Source organism: Thermobia domestica, chromosome 13, assembly GCF_964235325.1.
Source record: "Thermobia domestica chromosome 13, izTheDome1.hap1.1, whole genome shotgun sequence".
NCBI classification, from domain to species: domain Eukaryota; kingdom Metazoa; phylum Arthropoda; class Insecta; order Zygentoma; family Lepismatidae; genus Thermobia; species Thermobia domestica.
Window position 1 is genome coordinate 100,875,433 of NC_137466.1, and position 25,459 is coordinate 100,900,891.

The 25,459-nt window shown below is 31.5% G+C and overlaps 2 protein-coding genes across 3 annotated transcripts in view; one reads left to right on the forward strand and one right to left on the reverse strand.

Moving 5' to 3' along the window:
• The window catches only part of LOC145668396 (galactose-3-O-sulfotransferase 2-like), a 134,015-nt gene extending 130,906 nt beyond the window's left edge, over positions 1-3,109 (forward strand). For both annotated transcript variants that reach the window (XM_081736185.1, XM_081736187.1), the window contains one exon: positions 1,563-3,109. In XM_081736185.1, the coding sequence (XP_081592311.1) occupies positions 1,563-2,547 (985 nt within the window). In that variant the 3' untranslated portion in view covers positions 2,548-3,109. The remainder of the gene's footprint in view (positions 1-1,562) is intronic.
• A 708-nt stretch (positions 3,110-3,817) lies between these two features.
• LOC145668395 (uncharacterized) overlaps positions 3,818-25,459 on the reverse strand; it is a 95,501-nt gene continuing 73,859 nt past the window's right edge. Inside the window, exons 6-8 of the mRNA XM_081736184.1 lie at positions 14,165-14,251; positions 11,214-11,390; positions 3,818-5,019 (exon numbers count right to left, since the gene is read on the reverse strand). Of these exons, the coding sequence (XP_081592310.1) occupies positions 4,809-5,019; positions 11,214-11,390; positions 14,165-14,251 (475 nt within the window). The 3' untranslated portion in view covers positions 3,818-4,808. The remainder of the gene's footprint in view (positions 5,020-11,213; positions 11,391-14,164; positions 14,252-25,459) is intronic.

Genomic DNA, 25,459 nt, shown 5'->3' on the forward strand with positions numbered 1-25,459 from the left:
TTGTTCTCATAGTCATGTTTCTACGTAAACAAGGGAATGCATTTTATATTATAGTTAATGTACGATTGTAGTTCACATGCAATCGCTAGTAATTTATATTTCATATAATATTAATTACATGATGTATATAATATTATATATACAGTATTACTAATACATTTACAGTATATTTTACAGTGTTAGCGTTTTGTACTTTTAATGTGGAGGGGGGGGGAGGTAAAGTGAGTCGTTGGTTAAAGAATCGCTTATTGCTACCAGAATCTTAGAGTTATTAATTTGAAGCATACTAAAACTAAACGAATAATGTTTGAAGATTGTCAAATGTAAATTGCAAATTTCTGGTTCTGTTTACAATGGAAATATGAGCATTTAAAAACTGAGTACGTTTCTTTGCCACACAGTTCTCTATGTCACCTTGGAGGCTTTTCGAGTTATGTGATGATGTTTTCTTTTTGTTTCTTAAAAAAACATTGAGAACGGGCCATGACATTTTCGGTACAGCCCTGATAATAACGACAGGCTCGACGAACACCTTGAACAAAATGATATAAATACCATTTCCATTTTCATTTAAAAACTTAGCTTTAGTTGTATAAGTAATGTGGACTTGGGGGAGGGAACTGAAAACATTTTCCCGACCGTCAAGAAACAAGAAATATCCTAAAATTCAACTTTCATAATTAAAACATCATTTGGAGATGAATGATGGTCGTTTATTCTGAAAATATTCCAACATTCCGATAAAATTGACAGTTTTCAGGTATTCGTTAATGTAATTTTTTCACGAAGTGACCATCATGTCTGGAGAATAGTGAGCCTTGGGAAAATCTAAAATCTCTATTTGATAGGAAATTTCTTACTGTTTCGTCCAGTTCATTTTCCTTCTAAAACTAACTGTTTTTGAGAAAAAAAATAAGGCGCGTCTTCGTTCCGTAATTTTTCAAATTGGCTGCCTTAACACCAGTGGCGGATCTAGAAGGTAAACACTGGGATGGGTGCAGCCAGAACCCAGACTACGATAAACATATCATGAGCTTACTATAAACTTCCAAAAATATATAAATAATGGTTTAAAATATTTTTTATACAAAACTGGGAGACCTAGGTCTCCCAGCCCTGGGCTATATCCACCACTGCTTAACACAACTTGGATCAGCGACAACGTTTAATGTGTTTATGAGGAACACAATTACAACAATATTGTGCAAGAAAAAGATCATTAATAGTTATGTCCATGAGTACCATAGAGATTTCTAATTCGACTGGCCAATACTCCGAAAATTACAAATAAGGGATCAATATACAAAATTTAATTTATTGAATGCTAAGGTCCTTATTAGTCCATTGGTTATGTAACTCTTCAGTGAATGATATAAAAGTAATGATTGTAATACTGTAACTCGAACTTCATTGGTAGCCTACTTACACGTATATCAATCTGTACTATCATTATGCTTAATGCAAAAAGTTATTAATTCTCGCATTGAATTTTTCATAGTTGTTTTAAAAAGTTGTTGTTTAGTTACTACTTTACCTAACAATATTTCATTAATTATTTTCAGATTCAATTCACTACGGAAACGGGAAAGAAGGAATATTTTCTTCTTAAAAACCCACAAGTGCGCAAGTAGTACTATTCAAAATATCCTGATGAGATTCGGCCACAAGCGACGACTGAATTTCGTCTTACCAGAAGAAGACAACTACCTTGGTCATCCGCAACCTTTTAACACCAACTCAATAAGTTCAAGAGTTCGAACACCTGATGGAAAGTATAATATATTTGCACATCACACACGTCTTCATATACCTTCTGTAATAGAAGTAATGTATGAAAATTTCGCAAAGATTACTATCCTCAGGAACCCTGTTGACCAATACGAATCAATGTTTTCTTATTATGCCTTATCCAGAATGTATAACGTATCGCTTAGGAAAATGTTATACTATTATCCAGTTGAATTCGTTACTAATCAAGAGAGGTTCGGGGGTAGAATAGGCCACAATCAGATGCTTTTTGACATGGGTATGAAAGAAAAGCATTTACGTGATCCGTTAGCTGTAATGTCATTTGTTGAAGAAATGAATAAATTCTTTGATTTAGTAATGATTTCTGAATATATGGAAGCATCATTGATACTTTTAAAGGATCTAATGGAATGGTCCATTCCAGATGTTGCATTCATAAACATTAACACAAGACATCAAAGTTTGAGAAATACTTTAACAGAAGATGAGCAGGAAAAGATTAGAATTATTAACAATGGAAATCAAATCTTGTATGATTTCTTTTTAAAGACTTTTCGCGAAAAATTGAAAATATTTGGTTCTCAACGATTGTTACATGAAATTGATCAACTTCATACTTTCAATAAATACCTCTTAAGTGAATGTAAAAATGAGAATACGTTGTTAGCTTGGGAATGTAAACACCTATCGATGCAAGAAATGAATTTCACCCAAGAATTAAGAGAAGACCAGGCAATAAGAATGAGGGTTGCAAAAAAACTAGACAAGCTAATATACAATGACTCCGACCATGAGTAATTGTTTCAAACCCTCTCTGATTCGAATGGTTGAGTTTATACCAGAACCGGCATTATATTATAATTCTGAATAATGACACATATGTAAATTGTAAACATCTAGAAATATTTCCTAAGACTATGTTAAAATGTGAACATTCCGTGCGCTATACATTCGCTACAATAGATACAGATTTTAGTGTTCGATCTTCCGATCTAACAAACAGTAATGGCCTCTCTGGTTCTGGAAATTCAAGACTACTTACTGGATCTGCCAATGTTAATAATGACTATAAAGAATACAGTAATACAAATGAGTGAATCAGTCGGAGAAATATACAAGTCAATTACTTTTATATTGTGACCAAAGAAGTGTCAATTAAATATATTTTTTATATTTCATTTTAAGTAAATATTATCACACTTATTTTTCATTGAATATTTTATTTATTAATAAAATTATATATGCGAAAACAAATAATTGTAATATTTATTTACGGTGAATTCAATAAATAACATTTAAAAAATTCAGACCTTACTTCTTGCTTACTAAATTTTGTATTCAATCTTTCAACCCTTTTGTACTCGAAGCTGAGAAAATAATAGGATATCTTGAATCTAATGCCCTAATATACTGTATATAATAGTGTATCCTTTTCCAGAGAAACGTTTGAATATTTGGTTTAAATAGATTATAAGGTTATTTCTGTTCTATTTTGGTACATAAGTGTTGTTAGTACATGTACATTTACATTTCTTTCTTTTTGTACTCTTCTAGGGTCTAAATGAAGTTCTGATTTACCAATACTTCTCACATTTCGTACAAGGTATAATTTCTTAAAGTTTGATTTTAATATCTTTACTGCATACATGATCGACCACATCATATTTATTTGATCGTTAACATTAATATTATTACCATGAAAGAAGAATTTATCAATGACTAGCAGCGTTCACCCCGCTTCGCTGCGGTCACCCCGGAACGCAATAAACTTTGTTACTTAGATAATTTTTACTTTTTCGCTTTCAAGTGATATGATAAAAACCATAGAAGATTGCAGTAAATGTTAACATTATATCGCCTGTCATTTATGTTAACCCGCCCCGCTTCGCTGCGGTCACCCCCGAACGCAATAAACTTTGTTACTTAGATAATTTTTACTTTTTCGCTTTCAAGTGATATGATAAAAACCATTATAACGCCTGTCATGTATGTTAACCCGCCGAGTGACACGGTCATGCGGGTTGCATATAAATACGTTTATTTTTATACCTATGATGAACTAACAAAGGATTTGTACGTAATGGACACCTGAATGGTCAATTATCTCAAGACACTGGTAATTGAAAATTAAAGTGATATGATAAAAACCATCTAGGGTCCAAATCCTAATAACCCCCCAAAAATAAAAGAAATTGGTTCAGCCGTATTAGCGTGATGAGCGGACAAAGGATTTGTACGTTCTCTTTTATATATATAGATGTGTAAAATGATCATTTTAAAATATAAATGCTAATTATTCAGCAAGAAGCTATGAAAACGTCTAATCTGAATGGTAGGCTCATTAAAAATCCAATAATAATTCTAATTTACTGTGTTTTTCATACTCTCAACTGTTGAATATCTAATGAATTATTAGTTGAAGGATTTATTATTTATAAAACACAACCAAACAAATAAGAAAGATAACACTTATATTTAAAAAGAAAATTTGAATCACACAATGTCAATATTTACATTAAAAGTATGTGAGTTATCCACGAAAAGAGAAAGTTATTTCTTAAGTAATTTCTTTTTGCCGCTATAATGTAACATACTGTGTATTTTACATACAAAGTGACATATTTCTTAATTGATATGTCCAGCATTAAGGTTTATGAGATGAAATACTACAAATTATAAAAATAGAAAAAAACTATGTGTTTACAATTGTCTATGTGTTTATATACATGGTCTTTGTTATTCATTTTCATGCCGATTGCTACCTTTTTACACTTTTCCTCTCATAATGAACAGTCATCTCTCAGCTGTTTATCAATCATACACAAATTATAATAACGATTCTTACACTAATTTAAAGGAACTAATGCAATTCCATAACTTTAGTCACGAAATTACATTTCATTACGTTATTTTTACTCGACCTCACATCTTCCCCCCCCCCAAATATTCTTTTCTTACATAATTATGATTTATTCATAGCACCCATAATGTTCGAGGAACTGTGCTCGCAACCTATGATAATTATCGTGAGTCTATATTTCATATATTTATTTTTGTTGCTATGGATCTTCTGGAACATCTAATGGTTTTTCGTCGTCTGTTGATGATTCACCAAAATCCGAATCTTCTGTTACACTTCGCGGTCGAATCTTCATTTCAGATGATTTAAGAGAATAATCTCCTAACCATAGCTCCCAAATAATTCCTCTGAAATATTCATTGTCCACTGGGTTTGTGTGGTATACTCCGTTCAAATTAGATTCAAAGCAGCTGAAATAAATAAATAAATAAATAAATAGTATTCAAAACAAAATATAGGATTTTAAGATGTATGTATTGCTTGAATTTCTTATGCCAAATTATACAAAACATTCCAAGCCTAGTCATATCTGCACATTGACATCTTGATAATCGTAAGTATTTCAATTTAATTTTAGTTTTGTATATAATTAAATAAGTGGGAATATATTCCATGGGATTTAAAAGGTACTCTTACAGACATCAAAATACCATCTGGATAATAATGACATTAAATTGATAATTTTTCTCTACAGAAAATATTGTTTATTCCACCGATATTATGAGCGATATTTAGTGTCATCACGTCACTTTAATTTATTCTTATTATTATTATTATTGGATTTCCCTTACATCTACGTCTTCTAGGTTAAAGGAGAGTTTGAGAAATGAATTATGATGATGAAATAATTACAAATACATTTACTCTTTGTAAATCTCGACTTATCGAGTAATACATCATAATTTGTCATGTAAGTATGGTTTGATTTTCAGCGTCTACTTAGAGTAATATCTTTAGCTAGAATTGAATGATATTAGAATCGAATGATGCTATTGTAGTTGTAGGTATCGGCAAATAAGCTATGAATCATTAGAAGCTTTATCTTATTACACAATTTTTGAATTGATTTGCGATACCTATTTTTGATCAATAATCACTCATTACGAACTTCTCAATCTACATAAGGTCTGCGTAAATTTACAATGAACCAGAAGCTGGTTAAGCTTACAAACGTAGTGATCTGTAATTTGCTTAAACGTCGATCTTTGAACTTTTATTGTTTTATGTGATAATTAGACTTAATGGAATTTCAAATGTATTGAACATAGTTGAAATACATACGTAGTACATTACAGTGGCGGCCGGTGGATTGTGGTGTTGGGTGTTGCAGTACGAACGATCGAAGACAGAAGATATAAACTGGACCAATTGACTAATCAGCATAACTTTACATGTAAATGCTATGTGACGTGTGAAATTAAATAAAATTCTGTTTTAAAAATACAAAAAAGTACCGCAAAATATTTTATCCGATTAGTCATCTTATTTAATTAGTAATCCCATTCTCCTCTCTTTGATTGGAGCAAATCTGTCTAATAGATTCTAGTTGAACTATGGTATTCTTATTATCAGGTCTTTTTCGATGAAAAGCACATCCAATGGTGATAACCTTTGTTGGGACATTCAATTCCTTGAAAGTGTAAATTCTTTACGATGTGGAAAAGTGCCTTTCTCCTTTTGTTGACGTCATAAGTACAGTTAATATTAATTTCAGAAGCTTGGTAGATTCACTAAATAATTTTTCTAGATTATTGCGAACAATTCATTCTTCCAAACCCAGTTCTGACAGTGATCCAAATTCCTCTGCAGCGTAGACTGAAGACAGTTCGTGGCAGAGATTAATGTTATTAAAAAATGTAAATTGAACACACTTTGTTCACAGTTTATCTAGAAAAAATTAAAACAAATTGTGGAAATATATCTAGTGCAAACAACATTGCTGCCATAGGATGTCCTGTGAATTTAAACTGATTTTTTATCTAACACTCTTCTGAATTGCCCTTTGTTTTGTCTAAGCCTTAATTGCAAGTTTTTCCTCAATGCAGAGCTGGGAAAATTGATTCTTTTGTAAGTTATTTACAGAAGTTATGGTATAAAATCCATTCAGAATTTGTAGGTTATTTACAGAATTAGAACACACAAAATACAAGTAAATCTAATAACTAAAAACCAAAACACCTGATACAAAACCCAAAACATCTGATACAAAAGAGATATGAATTGCGAATGACACATATACACCAACCCTCACACACGTGCGTAAAAGAAAAACTACATTCCAAATCATCTGTCTTGGTTGTAAGCAATGCACAATGAACACAATATACTTCTACATGAAGAGAAACAATGCTTATCAATGTCATACGTTCTGCAAAGCGAACTTTGAAACCCACCGGATGTAGGATGAGCATGTAACATAAGCCAAAAATCAAAGAGCATAAAAAAACAGTATTGTTAGTTCTACACCCAGAAATGCTGGGAGGGGTCTAAAGTATTTGAGGGGGTCCAATACGTCTATGTAATATCGAACGTGTCTTATTCTGCACCCGAAAACACGATAAGAAATTCTTAATTACTGTCACCTATATTTTTTTTTTTTAGAAAAAATGATAGAACGATTATTTTTATACGAAAAGAAAGAGTACACGATGAGGTGTAAAATCAATTCTTTAGCCTAAATCAACAATTTCTCTGTTAAACAAGTATATTTCGTTAAGAAAGTCTACAAATGTTAGTTGAGTTTCGAAATTTTGGGGAGTTCCGGACCCGGTGGACCTCCCCCTCGTGGCTGCGCCCCTGAGCATTGCTAACTGGTTCCAAATTCAATGTGGCGTTTCTCATCATACAGTTTTATGTGGAAAGTTATCGAAGTTATAAAATACATTTATTTTATAAAATAAATATGTATATACTAAAATACTATCCACACAGTAGGGATTCTATATATTGACTTATTAATATTTGGTTCACAAATTACTGTACAAGAAGCCTTCATTATCTATATACGCTAAGCATCAACTTGTAAATGTGTGTTTAATTTCATTTGTTTTCTGCTTTACTACAAATTTTGTTTCTTATTTTGTAATTCTGCAATCGTTTCTTTTTTTAATTGTCATCATATTGGTTTGCTTCAATATGGTCCTTTTAAAAATATGAATGCATAAAAATAAATTCCATTTGTTAATTGTTTGTGAAATAAAATGCAGAAATCTTATTTAGTACGAAAAACCTTCTCGTCCACTGAAAACCGTACCGCGTTGCAGAAGCATTGCAAAGACCAGAGCAGTGGCGTAACAAAGTCTGGAGCCCGTAGGCAGATCTCTATTGGCGCCTCCCTTACCAGGTTAGTCACCGAATGGGCCCCATGCATGGCCATCTATAACTTGCACGTACGAGCAGAAACGGCCATAAACCGAAAATTATCAGTGGGACGGTATTGGCAGTTTTTCCTTTTATATCGTTGTAGTATGTCTTCTGAAAGTAAACTGGACAGAGTGCCCTGTTCATTAAAATATATATTCATGTAAAATTCAGACCTTTTTTTTCAGTGGTAGTGGAAATAAACAGTAATGTATCAACCAGTATTACCAAAAGGATTTTAAATGAATATACGCTATAGTAGGTTACGATTTTACATAATTATAAAATAAATAATAAAATTTTGTGAAACCGCTTATAAACATTTTTTTTCTATTTTCAGTTTCTTTTTAAATCAACAAATTGTATACAAAACGAGAAATGTTTCTCACTTTTGCTTCTATAAATTATTTTATCACATCAAAGATGTCTAATTCATGAGCAAAACTTTCACAGTCAAAGTGTATTTTTGCCGCCCCCCCTTGGCCTAGCCTATATTTAACATTTTATTACAGTGATATTAGAAAATACGTTCGAAAATTTATTTTGGGGTGCTCATTTGGGTGCCCCCTGACGTTGGCGCCCCTGGCGTTTGCCCGGTTTGCCCGACCATTGGTGCTTGTGCTTGATTCTGTGTAGCCACGATACTTGGCTATAGTATTGTGCCTCATAATCATAGCAATACTTAACTCGCTTTAATCCAGATTTAATAGGTCACAGAATTTCTCATTATTGTTGAAGCCTGTTGCGCAGGGGAATTTTATTTAAAATTAGTAAGCTCAGTACATCTAATACAGGACTGATTCGTAGTAACACAGGAGGATTCATTTCTTAATCATACAGTGCTATAACTTCGATGAGTTTACAGTAATGCCAATAATTTGATACGAAATTTAATAAACTGGGAGTGAAGTGAGCATGAATTTTCATTCTTGCCATGTTCAGAAAGGAAGATCGCGAAAACTTGAGGTTCTATTTATATAATTTACTTCTTTTTAATTAAAATCCTGTGGCGCCCCCTAATATACCGAAACTCCCTGCGCCGGTAGGCAATGTCTACCCTGTCTACCTTATTGCTACGCCACTGGACCAGAGCCCTTTAACTTCCGATATAGTGGAAAGGAGACAACATTCGCTCCAATTGCTGCGCTGTAGAAATTTGGTCTTTTTATGCTCGATGCAACGCAATGTAAATTACAGACTCTGTAACGGATTGTTTTTCGCTTTTTAAAACAGATTAATGGATTTTACAGTTATAGAAGTAAAAAAAAATATATTATTTAAAGAATATATGAGAGCATTAGAAAGCAATTTTTCTGCTCTTTCCTCTTACTGCTAATATATATATTTTTTAAATACTTCGGTCGTTACGCAACGCTGCAACACTAACATTAGCCGCCACTGGTATATTAACAGTACAAATATTGAATTTGGATTGGATTGGAATGGATTAGAGCTTAGCGTTCTGTTCAGCATCTAGGATATATGAGATAAAGGCTTACAGCTTATCATGGAATCCGAATAACATGAGTTTCCTTTATAGAATCGATTGAGAAATTTAAGTGAAAAAAAAACCAACTAGATTGAGTAATGTTGGCAACATCAATTGTTTTTTCCTCTTTGAATTGCTTGAATTCTTTGTGCAGAATATGTAAAATATTCCTATATGTAAGACATATACTGGATATATGATTATACAATGGCAAATTGTTCCTGCAATATTTGTACCAAATACCAGAATTTAAAGAATGCCTGCAAATTAAATCACTGAAGGTCCCAAAGCCAGAGGATGCTTTTGCAACGGGGGTGAGAGATGCGAAGCCAGTTTCATCATCATTGTCGATATGACTTCCCTGTTGTAGAACTCTAGAGCCGGGGGGGCGCGGTGGCTCAGTGGTAGAGTGTTCACCTCTGGTGCTTGGGGTCCCGGGTTCAATCCCTGCCCCCGCCAAGTGAACTTTGTGGTGGACAAACACCGTGCTCGTGGGTTTTCTCGGGGTTCTCCCGTTTCCTCCCACTTTCTTCATTCCACCATTTCACTCATCTCTCATTATCACCGTCTCCTTTAGCCCAATCGGCATAACCGTGGGACGTAAAACTCAAGGATTTCATTTCATTTCATTTCAACTCTAGAGCCGCCACTAGTTATATGTTGATTTTGAGGCTTTAATATTAAAATTTATAATAATAATAATAATAATAATAATAATAATAATAATAATAATAATAATAATGTTTATTTCTGTGCCATGAACAGCCTAACGGCAAAAATACAGCATTTTATCAGACAATATAAACACATATTACATACAATGTAAGCTACATACTGAAACAATAAAACATAATGATAAAATAAAGTAAAATAATATCGGATTAATAATTCCTTGTCAAATTAACACCATTTTTTTAGTATCAAAATAGTCGTCATAAATAGTAAAAATAATATTTGTCAAGCTCTAAAATTCATGCTTTTATACTGATAAAAATAAATTAAACTAAATTAAAAGAATTGGTCAATCTTCTTAAAATTACAGATTTCGGATTCAACGGAACTAATGTTGATATATTTCTTGTGTTATACATTGGTACCCTTATACCTATATTATGCAAGCAATATTCACTATGATAGCTATTGTCTAATAGTTTCTTAATAAAATCTCTTTCAATAACTTTTCTCCTGTCGCTCAATGCCTGCAATCCCCAAAATTGACACCAGTATTCATAACTACGTGAGGAGTAATCTCTATTCATTTTATAGCAGAGTAACCTCATAAAACATTTTTGTACTGATTCAATTTTGTTTGCCAATGTTTTACCTATACTATTCCAAATAACTACACCGAACTCTAATTTTGATCTTGCAAGCATCTTGTATAAATATACATATGAGCTGGCATTTCTAATAATAATAATAATAATAATAATAATAATAATAATAATAATAATAATAATAATAATAATAATAATAATACACAAATAGATCACTCGGTTTTGTTGTGAGTGGTTTCGGATGTTGATTCTCGGTGGAATCAGAAAATTTTCAAGTTTTCAAAGTCGTTCCAGCCTCATGAGACAACTATGAAGCTACTTGAATTAAGAGGCAGTTAACTCCAATAAACAAAGACAGGAACATGATGTAAAAGCCCTCTGGTCGGTCTTAGTCTTCTCTGTTGAATAACGCCAGGCAATGGAAGTAATAGTTGTATAGAATGGAAGTAATAGTTCTTGTATACGATGAAAAACTTACCTGTAAAACCACCAACCACCTCCATATGCTGGCGCACACGGACAACAGGGTGGAGCATCATCATTATCTCTGTCGATTGTACTAAATGCAAAACCATTATGCGCTGACAAAGAATCAGTAGCATTTCCAGAATAGCCTCCAACCCACAGGGAGTAGTTATTGTCTTCGTTATCTATCCTAGAATTGAAGAAGATAACTCCTTGAATATCAATTATCTTAATTTTAGCAAGACTTAATATATATCTAACGCCAAAAGAACAAACATCATAAACTTATATATCTGCTATACAACCATTGTACAGGTTGTCCGAGATATCCCTCTACCTCTAGATTTGAGTATCATAGAGAACAATGTCAGTATATTTTTTTAGTTTAATTACTTAGTACACACTATAGTCGAGTACTTACATGTATCCAGTAGATCTGCATGTACTCCATAGACATAGATGTACGCGTCACCATGTCCTCTTTAAAATTTACACATCTAGAAGAAAATTCAAGTTTCCCCCAATTAAGCAGGATTGCTTTACGAGATGGACCTTTGCCAAAGCGATCTCTAAACACAGTCATTACTTGTGTCATTGCTTGTCTTGTATATGCTCGTTCGCACATCGCACTAACCGTTGCTCAAATGTAGGCTATAACAGAAACCACTCGCGTGACCTTGAGAGCTGAGATACCAACATTGACCATGAAACCATGTTACTCAATACTCCAACTAAAATTACATTGACATTGTTCTCTGTATGAGTATGGAGAATTCTCGGACATCTTGTATATAGTTCATTTTCGCAATACCCACAATTCCTCTTTATACTATCAGTATCGGTTGAATTAATATCCTATTTGTTTGAAAAGAAAGTATTCCGAACGTATTCACGAGCCGTTCCAAATAAGATAATTCTGGCGTTTGTCGACGCTTTGTTCTTTCACCATATTATACATATATTCATATAAAATATAAGCCATATTATGTTTTCAGTTAGAATAGCCAAAACTTTTCATAGACATTAACAATTCTATTTATTCCTTACTAATTTAAGTGTAATTTGGTTAAAACTGATTCTATTAACGTAATGACGCATTATAATGACGTAAAACGAAATAAATCAATTGAACATTTAAAAGTAATTGAATGTTAAACATTTGATTATGTGTACCTAGAGATTAGAAGTAGTAAGGGTGTATGTGTGTGTGTAAAGAGTGAGTCACCGTTAAAAAGGAAACAATCTGGTAGCTAGGAGAATATTTTGCTACATATACTGTACATAAGAAAATAGCAATTTCTTCCAACAACATTTTTTAAAAATTACTAATTATTATTGGCAACGAATGACATGCGTTTTAGCGCCACCAAAGTTATTTTTCTTCGATTTTATCGAAAACTACACATGGGAATTTACCCTCGAGCACGTTAGCTTCTTAGCTCGACGTTATCTACCGACTGATATATTTCTTATATTTGGACAATATTTTAGTTAATGAAAATGTGAGCCTTAGCCTCTACCTAATTAACCACACAATGTAGTGTCGTCTTGCTATTGTAAGCATGTTGAATACCTCCACCATCTCTGTCTTTGAGCCCACTGACTTTTGTGGGGAAGTATACAGGGTGTCTTGAAAGTCCTCTGATATAAGGTAACACCATTATTATTAGAGCTACAACAAAATGTCTCTAAATTGTGTTTTCAATCTAAAGTGAAGGATTTTTTTTAAATCGGACGAGCCGTTTGGGCTGTACACTTTTTATGCGTCCAATGTTAAATGAAAATGGAACGTTGCCATTTACCTGGATCCACAACATAAGTGAATGAAGTTAATGTCTATTATGCTAACGTGTCGATGGCCAGACCCCATTTCAAACATGCTCCCATTCACCGAACTCTTAAAAATTTTCTCCATACTCTCATCCCGTCCTTCCCCCCTCCAGCTCCAGGTAAATGGCAACGTTGCATTTTCATTTAATATTGAGCGCATAAAGAGTGTACACCCCAAACGGCTCGTGGATTTAAAAAATTCCTTAACTTTAGATTGAAAACATTACATTTGGAGATGGTTTCGCCTCTTACATTTTATTGCCACTCAGATAATAACAGACTGAGGACTTTTGAGACATCTTGTATTTCTGTTTTCTATCAAATGAATAAAGATTTTAACAGTTTGACTTTACTGATTTGGTTTTCAGGTCTTTTTAAACGTCTTTTATTTTGTGGAAATTAGATTTTTTGTTATATATTTTTAAATTAAACGTAACTGAAGTAATATTACAATTATCTATAATAAAATATAACACTGACAAAGCAAGGAACATTAAAATAGACCTGAACAAGAAAAAAGTAAATTCACATCACTAAATTCCCATCCATTTCAAAGAAAATACAAAATTAATTCCCCTTATGGACCGAAAACGATGGCACATGTATCGTTAAGTGATTGAATACCTATTCCAATCTTTTAAAGAAATTCTCGAAGATAGCAAAGGTACTTAGCACTGTTAAGAGATTGAGTACTTATTTTACTCTTTTAAAGTAATTTTCGAAGATAATGCAGGCACTCAATACCGTTAAGAGATTGAATACCTATTTTAGACTTTTAAAATAATTTTCGAAGATGGTGCAGGTATTCAATACCGTTAAGAGATTGAATATCCACATTACTTTTTTAAACCAATTTTTGAAATTATTGAATTATGCAATTATTGAATTTGAAAAAAAAAACTGAAAATGAATTTTCTTTACATAGATATACCTAAGCGTGAAGGTTCACGGCTTCTCGAAAATTTTTCCCATTATTTCTATTAAAATTACATTTTTTCTACAGAAGTCTCTTAATATATATATTCAACACTGCAAAACCGTTTTTATAATTCACTATTTCAATTTATTTTCTTTAACAACGCTAGATATCAGCTCTTAATTTGTGTTCTAGAATCTTAATCCATACTTTCTTACTTGAAATTAGAGTATTCGGCATAGGCTTTATTTCCATCGAAATCTTCTAAATCGATTCTCAGCGTCATATCCTCCTTGTTAGTCAACCTGAAATAATAATAATAATAATAATAATGTTGAAAATTACAAAACAAAATGCCAAATGCAGCGCATAAAAACCATACATATGGATATAAGCTCACTAATTAGTTACCTAAAAGCCTTAGATTAAAATATTTATATTAATGTCGATATGAAAAAAATCTCATAATAGATTATCATTTTTTTTCATTGACAACATGAGACCATTATACTACATGATTGCATTTAGAATGCAAAATTCAGACGAGCATTGCTACCAACAACATGCAAACTGAAATCACTACAGCAATGCTTAACTAGAGGGATCACCCGCTGCATTTCTCAAGAACATGGTCAGTCCATGATATCACGGAGTACAAAAATAACTGTTCATGAAATAATTACCAATTTGGGCTAAATATAGTTTGAAACTTTCAGTATAAAAAGTTTCGTAATAAAACAGACTCATATTGTAATCGCAGTCTATCTCTTTGCACTTCAAAGATTTTTTTCATACCACGCAAGACTATATCACTATCAAGCGACTGCATCATGTATGATATTGCTCGTCAAAGTCAGACGTACTGTATATAGCGAAAAGGGAATCGTAATGTGCCATGTTATGTTTGGTTTGATTTACAACTAAAATTACTATTAGTGTATTTAAACCACATTTCCATTCGGTATTCAAATCAATATAAGTCTACTTTCCATAAGGTATTCAAATTGACATGAGTCCACTTTCCGTATCGAATATAGTCTGAGTTTCTAATAAGTTTCCACCAGGTTTCAATGAGAACTGAAATCTCAAGATTGCATTATATAGAGTACGTTCGTATTGTATTGAGAAACTTATATTCGTATACAGGGTGTTCATTTATTGTGTAGCCAAAATTCACTGGTGAAATTTTCGCACCTAAACAATAAAAGACGTCCATATGAACGTAGGGCGAGAAACGCGTTGTTTCAAAGTTACAGGATGCCGAAATCGAGAAAATTGTAACTTTGAGTCTGCCTAGCTCGAAAACTGAGAGAGATATCTACGGCGGTTAAAGAAATATTAGGAGAACTAGTACACTGTCTATTTAAATAACCATGTTTCAGAGTTGGGTTGTACCGGCGCATACGATTTTAGAGAGAGGGGAGGAAGAGCGAAACCTATACCGCAGAGTAGGAATAGTGGATTATGTGCTCAAAAAGGGGAGAGGTAAACACAATAGAAACCTATTGTATTCGTAATAGTGAAGCACCAGCGGGTTGCACCGCAGACAATGGGTAGAGAGTATAGTTGTATAGAAATACACTATTGTTTAAATGACATATGATGACAGGTAATGGTTGTTGTACTATTGTATGTATAGTAGTGACACAAAAGAGAATAATAAAAGAGAAACCTTGGGAAAAATTAATGAACAAGGGTGTTTTGTTATAAAGAATAATAAAAGAGAAACCTTGCAGGTGTATGTAAAGAATAATAAAAGAGAAACCTTGGGAAAATCGAAGAACAAGGGTATAAAGAAATAATCGAACTATAGAATACTTTGCAGGTGTATGTAAAGAATAATAAAAGAGAAACCTTGGGAAACTTGTTGAACAATGCTAGCTCGTTATAAAGAAATAATAGAACTATAGAATACTTGGCAGATGTATGTAAAGAGAAACCTTGCAGCTGTATGCGTAAAAGAATAATAATTTATGTGTTGAACAATACCGGATTGTTATAAAAAGATTTTTAACCGGCGGCGGCGGAAACGCGGACGAGGCGCGAAAAGGCGCGGGCGCGAACGGTTGGGCGTGGATGGTAATAAACTTGAAAATGAAGTAAAAGAGAGGATGATTTACCTTGAATGTATATATGAAAAGAATTTTGGGATTTTTTTTGTTAATGTAAAGAACAGTTTTTATGTTTTTTGTATTGTGTTATTGACATGTTTAAATATTGTTTTGAAAAGGAATAGGTGACTTGTATGAACTTGATGGTACTGGAGGACGCCATCTTGTTTGTTTGAACTGTTTAAATACGAGAGTTTTGGAAAATGTTGTATGTATTTTAGCTATGGCTGCTATACAGAAAGAAGATTTTGTGTATGCGGATGAAGAGACGATGTTTTCTCCGCCGTGTGTGGAGAATAACCCGAAGACCGAGAATAGCAATTTATCGGTAAACAGCAGAGCAGACTCTCCAGACAGTGTAAAAACTATTTATTTATCATCATCTTCGGATGATGATGATATTGATATTGAAGAAGATGAAGAATTTGTGGGAGGATCACCATCGTTATTATCGAGGACATCACGCTTTTGGAGTTTGAATTGTCGCTGTAATAATTATAAAGTGGACACGAAGTGCATTGTGAAATCGATTAAAGAGTGGGAAACAGATAAAATGTTAATTTGTAGCGGATGTTATGAAAGTGTTAACAATCAAATGGGCGATGAGTGTTTATTCATGACTGAAGAAGAATTGGTGGAACGTGCCATATTAACTTTAATAGATATAGAAGTTGAAGAACTGTTTTATACATATGCCAAATCGCATATAATAGGCATATGTACACAAGAATTGTTTTATGAATTATACTATGATTTGGTTGAAGAAAGGGATAAGACATTTTTAAGTGATGTAATTGAAATTTTTAGAATGAAAGACAGAAAACATGTGTGAACTGATCTACAGATGAAAAGTGAACTTTGTGTTTGTGTTTGTGTAAAGACACAAAAAAAGTGAAAGAAAGAATTAAATTTTAAACTTTTAACTATATATGTATACATATTACGTATTTTGAAAATAATTTTTTGTGTATCGTATAGTGAACAACATATAAGTGCATACTTACGTTTTAATAATAATATTTTTTGTGAGCAATGGTTATTTCATTATGATATTGGAACTTTTGCTGTAGAATATTTATCCAATGATATAACTTTGATTGATTTATTTGAAGAACATGATAGTGAAATTTTAAGTATAAACTTTACACGCGAAATGCGTGAACACCGAATTTGTTGTTACGCTTTTTGTTAGAAAACAAGATGCAACCTTTTATTGTAAAGATGCAGAAAAATCACATTGGATTAAAAATATTTTTGTAATATCTAAAATTTTTTATAACATTAATTGTATTGTATACAAAGAAGAAATAATAATTATTATTATTTTATCTATTGAATGAAAATAACATCAAGTTTTTTTGTTAATGTAATTTTATTGTATTGTATTGTGATGAAAATATAAAGAAATAAACTTATGCATTATAATAATTTTTGTTGTTTTTCTTTTTAAAATGGTTAATGAAATAAATAATTAGAAAAATTTGAAAATGATTGCAAGTAACATTTGTTTGATATTTATTTTCTTTTGCATTTACTTATATTATTTTACAATTAGTATTGTTTCACATGTTTGCATTTTTTTAATTTTTCGTAATATTATTTTATATTTTAAGAAAATATTTAAAGATAAATACAAATAATAATAAAATATATACGTATATAAAAGTTTAATACTTAAATAATTTATGTTAAAAAGAAATGATTTTTGAAAATACTAAATTACTTTAACAGTTTGTATTGCCGTGTTAAAAATTGCAAAGAAAACTTTACATTTGTATTTTATCGTTTGTTTTGAATAAACTTTTTTTTGTATTATGTAGAAAATGTTTGGAGAATTTCTTTTATTAACTGAACTGTTTATTTTTAAAGTTACGTATTATCAACAGAATTGTTTTATGAAAAGTATTTATTTATTTAACTTTGCGCATTAAATTGCACAATTATGTTGTGTGAACTAATAAAATTGATTTGAAAATAATAAAATGTGCAAAACATATATTAATATTTATTGTGTTTTGGATATACAATACAATTTTATTTTGTTTGATGATAGTATACTTTAAAAATACATCTAAACATACATACATACCTGCATAATGATAAGTAAAAAAACATATGTTGCAGTTGGAAGCTCTGTTAGCCAATGGAAACTATGTTCACCAATGGAGAGTAAAATACCAACTTATAACACGCATGCGCATTAGTTAAAAGTTTATACGCATGCGCAAATTTATTTATAAAGGAAAACACATAATGCAGTTGAAAGGTGTGCTAACCAATGGAAAGTAAATACCAAGTTTGTAATACGCATGCGCATTTGTTAAAAGTTTATACGCATGCGCAAATTTATTTATGTATACATAAGAAGAATACTTAAATAGAATAGTATTTGTGAAGATGTGTAGTAGAAAAGTATCCCATTCCGAGTATATTTCACCACGAGAGAAAGAACTTAAACTTGTTAATAGGAAGAAAGTTATTTGTGAAGTGAAATTATTATATCCTAATGAAGAACATTGTAATTCGTTTAGAAGATTTTATCGAAATGACGATGAAATACAATTTGAAAAAGTGTATCCTAATACAGATATTGAAATTCGTGAATTAGATATTGTAAACTGTAAATGCAATCGCTTTAAAGTAAGTAAGTTGTGCATAAAAGAACTTTTTGAAAATTATAAACTGAATGAACCACTACTTTGTTCTGCATGTTCATTAAGAATACCAGATGAGCGCCTTCATTTATGTTTATTAGCATATAATAATCGATTGAAACGTGCTGTGTGGGAATTTGTAATTAAGAAGACAACTCGTGACATAGTGTTTAAACTGTATTTGAAGAAACATTGTTTAGATGATAATTACAAACAAAACAAAACGCTTTTAAATAGATTTAATTTATCATATGAATCACTTACATTTTGTGATACTTATATTTCTGAGTTACTGGAAGTGTTTTTAAAAAGTGACAAAAATGCCTACAGGAATCAGACCGTGTCTGTATAATTGCACTTCTTTTTTTGTTAAGGAACAGTGTGTGTTGGATTGTATTTCAAGATGGAAACCAGAATATGAACTTGTATGTGAAGGGTGTTTCGAAAACTCTCATATTATAGAACACCATGATTGTATTACTGGGGAGTATGAAATGATGTGCTTTAATGCATGGCGTGTTATGGTACGTGAGCGTACTTTTGATGAACTGTATGAAATTTTTTCATCATATCATGATATTGAAATAGATGATTGGACCTTTATTTATATGTTATATAATATTTTATTAAACAAAAATTATGTTGATTTAATTACAGAGCTTTTGTTAAAAAAAAGATTTTGCTTACAATTTTTATAATTTTTAATTTGTTTGATGTGTTAGTGAAATAAGTAAACGAAGTAAAAGTTACACATTGTAAATATAGTAAATTTGAAAACAATACTTATTATAATTTTAGTATGATGAAATTGTTTACATGTACATGAATTTAAAATTAAAATAAAATATAACATTACATATTTATTTATATTATACACCTTGCAACAATTTTTATTTATATGTAATCAGTTTTAAATTATGTGAAAAATAAAAATATTATTTCTATAAAAGTATTTTTGTTATTTTTATTTGTTTTTTTTAAATACCTAATTTGTAATTTTTGTACGCACAAATAGTTTGCATTGTTATGTGCAAACGGATTTAGTTGTAATTTTGCATGCATTGGAATTTATTTTACATACATGTTTTTATTTTATATTTGTGCATAAAATTGAATTACATAATTATTTTAATATCATTAAGTAAATTATATAAAAAAATGAAATAACATTTGTAAGGAAAAAAGAATAAAATAATCATGTTTGAAATACATAGAAAAAAACTTTTGAAAGGAAAGTAAAAAAGAACTATTGTTTATATTAATACTTTAATATGATAACAAGAAATTTTTAATATCGAGTTTGTTCTTTAGTATACGCAAATATTATTAGCACAAGTTTTTACAATGACTTTTTATTACGTAACAGAAAAATTATTAATGAAAAAAAAAGTTTATGGAAACCTGTATTATGAACGTTATTGGTTTATGCTATTGATATTTTCGTTAACACTTTATTTTAATATTTTTTAAAAGTATAACATTAGTGAAAACAAAAAAGATTTTTAGTAAACATGTACTACAAATGCCAAAAGTTATAAAGATGAAATTGCATACTACACAGTAATAAAAATAGTGAAAAAAGTATTGACCATCTGGTACCTAAAGATAGTTTTCATGGTGGAATGTTTTAATGCGTTGTACAAATGTACCAGCGAAGAGTTTGTGTCATATTATGATGCTACCAGTCTTTACCCCTGGGTAATGACACGTAAACCTATAATATACAAGGGGACTGACTTTCCACAAGTGCAAAGTATTTATGGATTAGTGAAATGTACCTCCCAAAGACTTATATTTTCCAATTTTACCATATACATGTAATGATTGCCTTTTTGTTTGGGTTATGGAACAAAGTGACAACAATTGCATGTATAATGATACCGAACGTGTCCTTACTGGTACATACTGTACTCCTGAACTTCATGTGGCTTTAGATTTCGGATACAAAATTCTACAAATTATTGAAATTTGGGAATTCAAATTATCCGGATCAGAATATAACTTGTTTAAAGATTATGTCAATTTTTTCTTAAAAATGAAGCAGGAAGCTTCAGGATTTCTTAGCTGGTGCAAAACTAAACAAGATCAAGAAAAATATATTAGAAACTATTATGAACATGAATGCATTCAGTTAACGGAAAATAACATTCAATCAAATCCTGGTCTAAGATATATTTCCAAAATATTTCTCAATTCATTGTATGGAAAATGGGGACAAAGAGCAGATTTATCTCAATCTGTAAATGTAGATACTCCAGAAAAATTTTTAAGTTATTTATGGGCACCGCAATATGAGGTACAAACTGTACTGCCTATTGGAGAGCAACATTTTATTGTATCATATAAAAACATTACAAACAAAAACAAGCCATGGAAATTTTCCAATGTTGTCCTTGCAGCCTTCATTACGTCATGGGCGCGTCTAAAACTTTACGAATTAGTAACAGGTATAGATCATGAGCGTGTATTGTACTGCGACACTGATAGTATTATGTTTGTACAACCACGTAATGAAAAGCCTCCACTTTCTTTGGGTTCCTATTTAGGTCAGTTAACTAATGAAGTTCCTGATGGCAGGGAAATTGATGCCTTTATAGGCTTAGGGCCAAAAAATTATGCCTATAGAATGAAAGAAGTTCAAACATGGAAAGTAGATTATGTATTTAAAATTAGAGGAATTACTTTAAATCATCGTACACGACAAGAAATTAACTTTGATCATTTTTATCAACTAGTTCGAGATAAAGCTGAGAAAAAACAGTTACACAATCCAGGAAGAATTGTTCGTAACCCTGGGTTTGTTATCGTATCCAAGTCTGAAACTAAAACACATCAGAAAGTTCAAAATAAAAGACGACGATTAAATCATAACAGTATTACTGACTATAGAACATTGCCATATGGTTATCAAAGTATTAAGTGTGTGAAATGATTGGTATTCTGTGTATATGTAAATAGTAAACTGTCTAAAGGTACTATATTGTCATAACATGGTCATAATATTATCAAATATGTCCATAAGTTTTCCTATCAGTTGGTACTTCTACGTATATATATATAATGTAAATATGTCAATAAGTTATTAAGAATATTCTAAGTATAGTAAATATTTTATTTAAATATATCTATATATGTATATTAATACGCCAAAATACAATATTGTAGACTATATAAATACAATAAAGCGTTACAATTTACAATAATATGTTTTATTTCTCCAAACAAATATTGATATAATACGAAGTATCTGTATTCTATATAAGATAAAGGAAGAATGCGTATGCTTCATATAAGGTTATTTATACGTATTTTATGTTTTTACAATAAATGACTCTAAGTTGAAAACCATGTTGATGGCATAATGGTTTCTACAAGGTGAACAAGCATCTTAGAAGTAAGTAAAGGATTAGAATACTGTAGTGAAAATATATCTATATGTAAATGGGTTATAACACAGTGATATCCTTTATGCTTTCAAATATCAGCAAACATCTTTGCTATGCTCACACATTTTAGTATTTTTTGGAACATATTTGGTATGCTCACACATTTTAGTATTTTTTCGGAACATATTTGGTATGCTCACACGAAGTGTTCGAGTAATTTATTACGAGAGGTTAAATAAATAAGGAGCTTGCTTAGCAAGCGATCCAATGAATATTACGAGAGGTTAAATAAATAAGGAGTTTGCACAGGAATTTATATATTTTCAAATTATCTTTTGTATGCTCACATTTTGAGGTAACATAATGTGTTCAACCCCGGAGTTTGAGTAACAAACGATCCAACTAAAATTCCAAAGGAAACGATAGAATAAAATATATAAGAGAATTAATAAATAAGGAGTTTGCACAACAATTTAAATACGATCACAATCAAATTTAACAACGAGTTTGCACAGCAAACGAACCAACAAATAAAAAATTAACAATGAAGTTCTTGCAGAACTGAATAATTGTACAAAAAAAACCATAAAACCAGTTTAAACCAGTTTAAACACCTGCAGCAAAGCAAACAAAAGAAATTCCTAGCATTACTAACAAAGGAATTTTTTAAACCCAGTAACATAAGGTACAAATTACATCATATTGTGTATTATTGTTACTGTTACTAAATTTAAAATATGTTAAAGCACCTGCGTACGAGATTACAAACTATTTGCTTTTGGGTACGAGACTACAAAACGAAATGCGTTTGGGTACGAGATTACAAAACAAAAATGCGTTTGGGTACGAGACTACAAAACGAAATGCGTTTGGGTACGAGATTACAAAACAAAATGCGTTTGGGTACGAGACTACAAACTGTGTTACATTCTATACAAGTAGTAGTGTTATACTTCATGTTAATATTAAATTACAATTACTATTGTTTAAAGTATACGTATACTAAACGTGTACGGTAAATCATAATACATTTTTTTATGTTTATGTTTGGAACCGTTTGTGTAATACATGTATAAACATGTACACAAATTGTAAATAAACTCATAGGTTTATGTTCGGCAATGTTCGGGAAACTTCGGTTAAGTTCGGAACCATTTGTGTGATACATTAACCAACATGTACAAAATTGTAGATACATTTTTGTTTGTTCGGCAATGTTCGTAAAACTTCGGTTAAGTTCGTATTAACTTGTTTTTTTTAATTATTAGTGTTTTAAAAAATAACGTTTACTACATTAATGTAAAGAAAACACATTAAAACTCATCCGCCATGTTTGTTTCTTCAAACAACGCCACCTGTACCATAACATTCACATTAGTGTGTATAAGACTGTGCGTGTGTGTACATGTACCATAGCAAGTTACCGAGTGTTGTTTGTTTTTTATAACCGGCAATACCCCGCGCAGTTTCCGGGTGGCAATATTTTACGCGTCCCGCATCGCAAAAACCTTTTTCCGGGCGGAAATACCGCGCGGCGCGCACCGTTTGCGGTAAAAAAACGCGCGGCGCGCACCGCTCGCGGTAAAAACGTGCAAAAATGGTATTTATTTTAGTAATATCATTTATTTTATATATTTATATAAAAATATATCCTTTAATAAGCATATTTCCAAAGTTTCAAAAAAATCGACGCCATATTGTTTATGTAAATTCATTAAATTTTTATTTTTAATTTACAATGTTCTAATATGTATAGTAATGTTCCTTAGGTCCTAACGATTAAGAAAATACTTTTCTTTTGTTTCTACGACCAATAGTTGGCCATAAAAAGCGAAAAAATAAAAAACTATACTTTTTAAACACCCTGTATAAAATCGAAAAAATAAAAATTGTTTAAATTTATCATGTAGGGTGTCTTTCTATATAGATTTTGACCTGACAAATCAATTTCTGTTGTCCATTTTCACCTACGATGAATAGTTTAGGAGTTACACCCATTTAAAATTATTTTAAAGTTACAATGTTCTAATCTGTATAGTAGTGTTTGTTAGGTCCTAACGATTAAGAAAATACCTTTCTTCTCTTTCTACGGCCAATAGTTGGCCGTAAAAAGCGAAAAAATAAAAAAATATACTTTTTAAACACCCTGTATAAAATCGAAAAAATAAAAATTGTTTAAATTTATCATGTAGGGTGTCTTTCTATATAGATTTTAACCTGATAAATCGATTTCTGTTGTCCATTTTATCGTACGATCAAGCATTTACGATTTATGACCATTTAAAGTTAATATACGAAAAAATCTTAGTCTTTTTGCATCAACGCCACCTATATAACAACACATGTCAGTACCATGCATGCTTTTGTGCAGTTAACATCACACCGTATCGGTCTCGTCTTATTTGTACAACCGGCATTCCCTCATACGTTTACCGACAAAAAATATTTTGTCGCTTCCCGTCTTTTTTCCCCGCCATATTTTAGTTGTTGGTATGTGCTTCAAACATCACAGAAGACAATTTGTGTTAGGTAAGTATCAACATTTTAACATTTCTATACTTTACATGTGCTTTCCCATACACTATAATGTAGTTTTACATAAACATATCTGATAAATCCCTTTGTGTTCTTTCAAATGACACACATATTTTTAAAGAAAAAAATAGTCACTCAAAACCATTTACATATTCTCAATAAACGCGCGCATACGCCACTAATATCAACAGATAAATTATTCGTTTTCGTTCATTTTTCTCATGGGTTACGACAACTTTTGCACTTTCTGTGTTCAAAATCAAGCTTTCTCCGTTCCTTTTTAAAAACCGTAAATTCCATTCCATTCAACTAGCAATAAAAAAGGGCCTGAGGCAGCATTCAGGTTAACCTCACCCCTCTCACGCACACCAATACATGTATGTGTGGTTCCTGCATTTTTGTCTCTCTCTCTCTCTCACGCACACTAACGCATATATATATATATATATATGTGTGTGTGTGTGTGTGTGTGTGTGCTTCCCGCAGTCTATGTATCTCTCTTTCTCTCTCCCTCTCTTGCTCTTTCCTTGAAACTACAAACACACCTCCCGCCACACCTCCGCCCGGGTCCCTAGCCTACAATAAAGCAAACTTTTTTCTTTTTTTTCCTCCCTCTCTCGCTCTCTTGCTCTTTCCTTAAAACTACAAGCACAAAATCCTCCCGCCACACCTCCCACCCCGGTCCCTAGCCTGCACTCAGCGTTTATGCATGCTTCCAGCATTTCCTCCCTCTCTCCCTCTTTTATGCTAGGTAAGCAATCTATCCACGTTGGGCTTCTTGGTGTTTTAAATCGCCTCATAAAAACCATTCAGGAAATGCATAGCAT